The 8,975-nt window shown below is 48.6% G+C and overlaps 1 protein-coding gene across 1 annotated transcript; it reads right to left on the bottom strand.

Moving 5' to 3' along the window:
• Positions 1–301: 301 nt before the first annotated feature.
• On the bottom strand, positions 302–8,901 carry Kif20a (kinesin family member 20A). Its single transcript, XM_028886797.2, has 19 exons — positions 8,783–8,901; positions 8,166–8,349; positions 6,581–6,670; positions 6,373–6,492; positions 5,736–5,874; positions 5,446–5,633; positions 5,237–5,366; positions 4,864–5,058; positions 4,656–4,767; positions 4,484–4,552; positions 4,150–4,296; positions 3,871–4,036; positions 3,596–3,760; positions 3,347–3,486; positions 2,743–2,845; positions 1,953–2,154; positions 1,671–1,762; positions 1,223–1,360; positions 302–819 (listed from the first exon to the last, which is right to left on the bottom strand). Exons 2-19 carry the CDS (start codon positions 8,325–8,327, stop codon positions 499–501), a joined length of 2,679 nt encoding a protein of 892 aa, XP_028742630.1. The 5' UTR covers positions 8,328–8,349; positions 8,783–8,901; the 3' UTR covers positions 302–498.
• Between the last annotated feature and the right edge of the window lie 74 nt (positions 8,902–8,975).

Here is an 8,975-nt window from a genome sequence, read left to right as displayed (position 1 = left end):
TAGTGGTGCATGTCTTTAATCCTAGCATTTTGGAGACAGGCAGGTGGATGTTTTGAAGCTAGCTATCCACACAGCAAGTTCCAGGCCAGTCAGAGCTACATAGGAAGACCTGTCGAAAAACCCCAAACAACCAAACAGCCAAACAAACACACCTTTGGAATTCTTTTGCCATTTGACTCATTTCATAGTGCACCTTAGGCTGGTTCCCATTGCTGTTCCTGTCCAAGGGTCCAACGGGCTAGGTGGTATTTATATCAGTTTCTGTCCCCCTTTTTATATTTTTCTAAGTTTGGTATCCAAATAAAAGCATAAACAATGTCTTTATTCAGTATAATATTTGTGCATGAAAAAACCAAGATTATATAGGTGATTATAATACAATAATTTGGATGCAGTTCAGGGTATATATATATATATATCTGTGCTGAAACTTAGGAGACTTATAAGCTGATCAGCTGACCACCCTTAGAGCAACAAGGGTGCAGCTTCATCCCCACGTTAGTATTTTTTGCCAAAAGGAGATCTGAGCAAAGGAGAGTGCCGTGAGCGCAAGATCCGTGTATAAGGGCCACCACTGTCTGTTGAGCTTTGGCAGGTGGGTGTTCGGGGAAGTAAGTTTCGAAGGAATGGTTTCTTTCCTGGGGGTTGATGATTTGGTTGCTGGTTTTCCTGGTTTGTTCCCAGCCGCTTTTTAGTGGAAGAAGCCTGGCCTTGGAGTTTCAGCACGGTGTGATACTGCTCGGCGATGCAGGCTGCCTTTTTCCGAAGGTCTAGTTTCACTAGCATCATGTTATTCTGTAGCTCAGCCAGGGTCTGGTTCTAAGAAACGTAAGTTAGAGAAAATGTTTGAATTTTTGGTGGGTATGGTAGTACATACTTTTAATCCCAGTTTTTTTTTTGTGTGTTCTAGGCCAGCCAGGGCTACATAGTGAGACCCTATCATCTTCTAAAAAACAAATACCAGAACTTCCAGCCTGTCCCTAGGTATCAAGTGCCATGTTCAGTCTAAAAATTATACATTTTTATTTAGCATTTAAGATCTCTGCCATCAGGACACATCAGGAAATGTCACAGTTTAGTGGTAGATGCCTGCTTAGCATACATAAAGTCCTGAGTCCCATCCCCAACATGGCATTGGCTTCCTTTTTCTCTTCTGTTCTCAGTTCCCTTCTCACACACACACTGGCGTGGGCTGGAAGGAGGGTCCTGAGCTTGCACTCACCTGTTTGATGAGGATGTCATCGCAGGTGGTCAAGGCTTGCCGAAGTCTTCCTGCCCCCGTGCTGTGGCAGCAGGCCCGTTCTGCTGACTGGAGAGACTGCTCTAGTTTCTGAAGCTCAGTCCGGAGCATCCTTATATTCTGAAAGGGTAGGAGTCAGATTTGAAGACAGACTTAGGAAGGCTGGGGGCTGGTGAAATGGCTTAGCTGGTGAGGGCACCTGCCCCCCAAGCTTGACAATCTGAGCTAAATCCCAGGAATCCACATAGAGCCCACGTGGCTTCCACATTACCACACACAAATAAATAAATATAAAACAAAACAAAGCTGGTTTTTTGAATGAAATAACCATTCCTCAGGACTCTTAACACAAAAAAAAAAACAAGCACAAAAACCTCTTCTCCCATAAATTCCCGATAAAGGGCATTGATAACAGAGAAAGGTTAAACACCTTCTGGCCCTCCTCTAACTTCTTATCCACATCAGCGATGAAGGGCTTGGCTGTCGGTGGTGGTTCTAACATTTGCTGATACTTCTGCAGCTCTGAGAGAGGGAAACAATACAAATACATTTAATACATGGCTTTCTCAGCTTTAGGTGTTCCTCTGTAACAGTAGCAAGTAGACGAAGTGAGGCGTGTGCATCCTGGAGTAAGATGTGGGAAGATGGAGCTTGGACTACCCGCTCTTCGCTCACCCACTAGCACCGTCAGGCTCCTGCCTTCCCTCCTCACCTTCAGTGGTCGAGCTTAGCTCTGCTTTGCATTGCTCTAGTTTAGCTTTGGTTTCCTGCAGCTGCTGAGTGGAGGCAGAAGCTGCCAGCCTTTGTGACCGCCGTACTAGGGACAGTCCAGACCCCGACTGTTGGGCCGCCGCTGGCTGCTGTTTGGCTTCCTTCAAGAGGGTTTCTAGCTCTTCGATTTTTTCATCCCGTTCCTAAGAGGGAAGCAGAGAGCACCATTCTGTCCAGCGTCAGAAAAATGCCAAAGGACCAGATTAAATGAACATAAAACTTGACGCTAAACCCTGCACCCTGAATTTAAACTCAACAACTACAGGCATAAGGGAGATGAAGAAAAATGAGTTATATATTCCTTTTTAGACTAGAGTTTATAAAACTTAGCTAGGTGTGGTGGCACACCTTTAATCTCAGCACTCAGGAGGCAGAGGCAGATGGGTCTCTGAGTTTGAGGTCAGCCAGGTCTACATAGGAATTCCAGGCCAGACAGATAAAATAGTGAGACCCTATCTCAAAAAATACATAAATAAGCTGGGCGTGGTGGCACACACCTTCAATCTCACTACTCAGGAGGCAGACAGAGGCTGAGGCAGGTGGATCGCTGAGTTCAAGGCCAGCCTGGTCTACAGAATGAGTTCCAGGACAACCAGGACTGTTATACAGAGAAACCCTGTCTCACAAAACCAAATCAATCAGTAAAGAAATAAAAGTAAAAATGTGTTTATCTCAGACAACCAAGTGATGTTAGTCTGTGTGGCAGCTGGGCCTGGTTGGGGCAAACTCACCTGAATCTCTTCTTGGTAGAAACTTGTCAGTGATTCCTTCAGGATCTTTAGCTTCTCTTCATACATCTCCTCCAACAGTTCCTTCTGGTTGTCCAGATGCTCACTACGGAAAAGGGCAGTGAGGCTTCTGCAGGAGGGCAGCTGAGGGGACAGACCCAGTGTCCGCCATCGGCCTTGGACACAGGGAACCCGGCAGTACCTGCACCACTGCTGAGGGACAGACCCAGTGTCCGCCATCGGCCTTGGCCACAGGGAACCCGGCAGCGGGGCCGTCCTGCAGTACCTGCACCACTGCTGAGGGACAGACCCAGTGTCCGCCATCGGCCTTGGACACAGGGAACCCGGCAGCGGGGCCGTCCTGCAGTACCTGCACCACTGCTGAGGGAGACCAGTGCCGCCATCGCCTGGACCAGGCCGCAGCGGCCGTCCGCAGTACCTGCACCACTGCTGAGGGACAGACCCAGTGTCCGCCATCGGCCTTGGACACAGGGAACCCGGCAGCGGGGCCGTCCTGCAGTACCTGCACCACTGCTGAGGGACAGACCCAGTGTCCGCCATCGGCCTTGGACACAGGGAACCCGGCAGCGGGGCCGTCCGGCAGTACCTGCACCACTGCTCCCGCTGCTGCATCTGCTCTATCATCTCGGTGCAAATTTCCTCACGGAGCTGCATCTCCAACTGCAGCTTCTCTTGCCGTTCTTTTACGAGCAGTGTTTTCATGGCTTCCACCACCTGCAGGAGCTCCTAGGCAGAACACATCTGTCAGAGATCTTCAGATCCCCCTGCAGTCAAAGGCCCCAACCCATCCGAACACCCTGCGGGGCTGCTAGCCCGGAGCCTTCTCATCGTCTACCTCCTTGCCATACATGGAGATGTCAGCGTCGTTTTCAGGCTGGTCATCAAGGCCTGAGTCAGCTGTGCCCCCTTTCTTTAAGCCAGGGGATACCTGAAGACTGTGCTCCTTGATGAAGGAATGCAGGGATGGGATCCCCAAATGCACAGGCGGGGCATGCACAAGCTGGAGGAGGAAAAGAAAAAATCTTACTGGACTCCTTAACTAGTTCCTAAGAGCTATCTTAAGGTTGCCTGTCCAAAGTAAGGACAATCATCATCCCTGTAGTTTCACACCTGGCTGGCAAGGGCTGAGAATTTGGCCACGTGAAGAGTCTCATCATAGGTAGAGGCACAGGGATTCACATTGACAATCATACAGGAACGGCCTCGACCTGTGAAGAAGCCTTGGAACACACGAGTCAACTTGCTGTCCCGGAAAGGAATCAGGTTCTGCTTTGACCTTGCACAAATCAGATAAACAGCATTGTGAACAACACAACTGCAGCCGGTCCTCACTGGTGACCTAGAACGGGCCAAAAGGCCAAGCCCCCGGCCACCCTAGCTCCAGCTTACCTGTTGTTCTGCTGATTTTGCCGCAGGGCAGCAATGCAGCGGCCCAGGGTGTGCAGAGACGTGTTAATGTTCCCTGCCTCCTTTAGCCGTTCCCCACTCCTTTGGTCTTTGCAGCGCTCTGAGCCAGCCAAGTCACAGAGTGACAGTCTGCATGGAAGAATGTGTAGGATCTGATGTCAGGAACTCATAGCCTATTATGTAACCCTGTTAGGGGAGGGCCTACCAATTTTTTGTACGCAAGGAAGGAGAACGCTAATTCCTTTGAGAAGTTCCCTTTGGCCCTCACACCAGATGGCCAAGATGCTCAGATTTCTAAGTGGGAAGGAGAACTTACTCACTGATCTTGGGCACTATATCTCCTTCTCCTTGAAGGTGCAAGATTCTGATTGAGAAAATGCTGTGACTGAAAAGGAAAGGAGAAAAGTCACTATAACGTCTTGCGTGTTCTATCAGGTGGAGGGCTAGAGCTTCCTAGGCACAGGGAAGAGTTCATTCTCACAACTCACCTGCGACTAGAGTTCTGGTTCAGGTGGGTGCTGGCAAAACTCTGGTTCTTACGGCCCACTTTCAAGAGCTTCCAGGCTTCCTCAATATCTCGAACATGAATCCAATTGAGGTCTGGGGGCCAAGAAAGAAAGGTGGGAACACTTAATGCTTTCTAGTTTCCCTACACGTCCCTCCAGGTCTCCACCAACGCCCTCGACCTTTGCGCACCTTTCACATAAGGATTGCCGTTTTGATCCTCGCACAGCCGCAGCGTCTGTCTCTTATGCTGATGGCTAGGTGGTTCTAACAGGTCATAAAGCAGTTCATTGTAGATCTCAAAGAAGGAGACCCAGACAGAGAAGCGGATGTCTGCTGGCACACTTACTGGGGCAGTATCTGGCTGTGCCCATGAAGTACTTGTTTCTGTGAGAAAAATCCACGTGTAGGTCATTAACCATGGAGCATTTCATCTTGCCTTGGTCTATAGGAACTTCAAACAATGGGGTTCAAGTTGCTATCTCTGCCCTATACCCCATAGAGCTGCCAGGTATAGGGAGTGGGACCCCACCATTGCCCAGCAGAGCCCACTCGTGGTACGTACCATCCAGCTGGCTGCTGCTGGTGAGCTGGCTGGTGGAGGAGAGCCCAGCAATGCCACTGTCAGAGCTGGTGCTGGCGCCTATCCGACTGTCTAGAGGGACACGTTTCTTCAAGGAGGTGGACAGCTCCTCCTGCAGGGGCATGGAGAGAAGATAAGCACGAATCTTTCCTGAAATCTGTACCCTTATCCCAGCTTCATGAGTACTTCACCTCCTGGAGACCTCCAGTTAGCAAGGACAGCTTCTTCATTTCCTCATGGCGAATCTGCTTGCTGTCTAGCCAGATCACCTCATTGGAGAGCAAGGGCTTCAGATCAGGTGTTGGATGAAGTTGGCCTTGGAGACTATTAAAGATAAGAGCCAGAGACCGGGGCAGGATCCCCCCATCCTTAGAAGTACCTAGAAGAATATCCGAGATAATAACTTTCACTCAGGGCATCAAAAGGTAAAGTAAAGACAACCATTAGATGCTGGTTAGCAACCCTGCTGAAGCTTACTAACCTTGAATTGTGTAGGTTTTCCCCGAGTTGGTGACTCCATATGTGTATATGAGCCAGTTCTGCCCTTTGAGTACATCCTTGACCATCTCCTTCACCGTCAGGTTGAAGAAGGACGCTTGTCCCACTTCTGGCCCAAATATCTAGAAACAGACCTGTTTGTCAGAGGCCACATGTCATCTGCCACATGTTTCCTCTGTAGGACTAGTAGGTGTATTCCTTCTCTGGGGACCACTCAAGCAGGTTTTCCTGCTGGATTCCAGCTGTTCCTAAACGCAGAAGATTCAGCCACTCTCCACTAGTCCCTTTCTTCCAAATTAAATACTTAAGGAGTGCTATTGCATGGATTTAGAGACGGATGGATCTAGATCCCAATACCGTCTTCCCACTCACTAGCGCTCAGGCTTCAGATTACCTTCACTGTGATATGAGCCACAGTATTCTTACCAGGGAAAAGAGCTACTCGTAATTATAGCATCAGTCAGCGGCAGGGAATGCACATAAAGCACGAGACACATGACAAGGGTCCCAAAACTATAGACACACACATAAAGAACTCACACTCAGGCAGAACTCTTTTAACAAAGAAATACACTTTCCCCTAAGTGTTGGGTCTATGTTCATACCCCAGTATTGTGTACCTGGGAAAAGGTGAATTTGTGGGTGGCCTGACCAATTCCCCTCTCGTTGCTCTTCAAGGCAAAGGAGTCTTTGGGTGCTTGCAGCATAAGGGTTTCTGTAGTCTCAATACGGACACAGCCCTGAGAAGGTAGAAAGTGAGGTCAGCATGGTAAAGAAGCATTCCTAGGGAGCCTCTTTTGTACTACACCTTCCACCTTAAATCCTCACCTGGTCTTCCTGTCGGTCCAACTCAGAAGTTAAGAAGGGTCTGATTCGAAGGTAAACTTTCACTTTTTCTGCAGTGTCCTCAAATGGAGCCTGTAACAGAGTCCAGCCAGGACACAGAGTTAAGCAAATGGGCAAACATCCCAGTTCCTAGAGAGCATGTTATCAACCCCTCATTCCACCTTAAGTGGCCTGTGCAACTATTCTTTGGCTCCACAGTCATTCTTGCTCACGTGAACTTTGTTACCCTTCCCTGTCTCATCACTGTCCTGCAAATCTGGCTTGCTCTACCAGTGATCTGAGTTAGAATCGGATGATGTTTGAAAACCAATATGCCAGGCATGGTTGTGTGTAACTGCAACACCCAGCAATAAGAGATAGGGAATCAGAAATTTAAAGCCAGTCTTGACTACAAAGACTACTTCAAAATAAATAATTTTTGTTTATTTAACTTGGGTCCTTTGGAAGTGTAGGAAGGGCTCTTAACCCTGAGCCATCTCTCCAGCTCTGATAAATATTTTTTTTCAAAGCTCAATAATGAAAATTGGGTTAGCAAGATGGCTCAGCTTGCTAAACAAGCCTGCCAACTTGAGTTCAGTCACAGGACTCCATATAATAATGGAAGAGACAGCCAAGGCTACACAGAGAAACCCTGTCTCAGACAAAAAAAAAAAAAAAAAAAAAAAAAAAAGGAAGAGAACTGACTCTACAAAGTTATTCTGGCTTCCACATGTGTGTATCCCCACCACATATACATACATACAACACTAACAAATAAGAATAGACATGCCTGAATCTGAGCCCCAATTTCATCATTTAGTAATTGGGAGACCATGAACAAAGTTCTTAGTGACTCACCTGAAGAATGAAGTTAAATAGCAATCACTCCATTTATTCAGCAGATATTTAGACTGTCTCTGTATTCCCAGGGACACTGAATTCTAATTTGTGAAAAGGTATTGTGTCTAGTGGATAGAGGCCAGAAATGCTACTAAACATCTTGTGAAGCATAGGGCAGCCCCCTCCAACAAAGGCTTGGCCCCAAACATGAATAGTGCTATAATGAAATATCTTTGGCCTTACAAAAGAAAGGCTGAAGCAATGGCAGCTATGACTATTGAAACATGAATTCCATTCTACCTAGTTAAGGCCACCATGGTTCTGTGCAAACAGTTACATGTGGTGCTAGACTTGAACCCAGGACATACCAAACATGCACTCTCACACCCTCCATCCTTGTATTTAACATGAATATAATGCCAATAATATTCTTATGGGTATAAACTCTTTTTGCCCTTTTTGTTTTGGTTTTTCGAGACAAGGTCTCTCTGTGTAGTACTGGCTGTCCTGGCACTAACTCATTATGTAGACCAGGCTGGCCTCAGAGATCCACCAGCCTTTGGGATTAAAGGCGTGTGCCACAAGGCCCAGTTTGGGCCTCTACTCACAGAGATTCTCCTGCCTCTGCCTCCCGAATGTCGGGATTAAAGGCGTGCACCACCACCGCCCAGCTTTCATACTACCTTGCATAAAGAACCATTAAGCTGAGGATATCACTTTCTGCCCCAGAACCAGTCAACTCCGTTACCTGTTTGTCCTCCAGAGAGGAGGTGATGACAGAGCAGTCTGACAAAAGGTCCTTTCGGATCACAGACCTCAGATCTGCAACTGTTGATTCAAACATGGGGGAGACTACAACATCCTCATCGGACAGTAAGCCCGCTGGCGGAGAAAGGATCTCGTGAGACATGGCAAGGAGGGTCAGCCAACGTCTAAAAACAAACAAAAAGTGAAGAGTAGATGGGCAGAAGGACACTAACGCACAGAAACTGCAAACCTGTAGGTTAATAAACAATCCCCTGGTGAGGGGGACGACCTTGCTCAGGACATTCCGTCACGACTCTATACTATTATCAGCCAAGGGGAAGAGAATGAGAAGAATAAGCCAGCCCGAGGCTGCATTTCTGGAGGCGAACAGGCACCGAGAGATATCTAGCTCTACAAGCGCTCCACAGAGGCTGTCTAGAGGCCCACCGGTGCAGGTGTGTTTCTGATTTCTAGGGCACTTTTCCAACCTCACTCCGAAGACCACGGAGAGAACGCGGGGATTACGGAGGACGTGGGTGCGCGGGGGGGGGGGCGTCCTGAGGACTATGCCACGCCGGCAAGAGCGGATAACCAGGGCTCCGGCCCAATCGCACTTACCGGAAGACGGTCTGCCTCGCTGCTTCTCCGGTCCCAGCTCCCACCCGGCCGCAGAACCCGGACTCCCGCTACCGGAGGGCACAACTCCGCCCACGAGGCGCAGCTTTGTTCCCCGGACAATGTTTTAAATTGCGCGCTGAGCCCGTCCGGCCAATCAGGAAGCGAGGTCTGAAGCCACCAATCCGCGGAGGGC

Source organism: Peromyscus leucopus, chromosome 19 (genome assembly GCF_004664715.2).
Source record: "Peromyscus leucopus breed LL Stock chromosome 19, UCI_PerLeu_2.1, whole genome shotgun sequence".
Classification (NCBI taxonomy): domain Eukaryota; kingdom Metazoa; phylum Chordata; class Mammalia; order Rodentia; family Cricetidae; genus Peromyscus; species Peromyscus leucopus.
The sequence above is the reverse complement of the archived record's forward strand: the minus strand, read 5'-3'. Positions and strand labels throughout refer to the sequence as shown.

Bases quoted from the DNA above. Each gene is read 5' to 3' on its own strand.
- Kif20a (XM_028886797.2), bottom strand. From the start codon at position 8,327: ATGTCTCACGAGATCCTTTCTCCGCCAGCGGGCTTACTGTCCGATGAG. The intron at 5,634-5,735 runs GTTAGTAAGCTT...ATATTCTTCTAG, and splicing joins GAAAACCTACACAATTCAAG to GTACTTCTAAGGATGGGGGG. The intron at 2,846-3,346 runs GTACTGCCGGAC...CCTTTTCCGTAG, and splicing joins CAGCGGGAGCAGTGGTGCAG to TGAGCATCTGGACAACCAGA.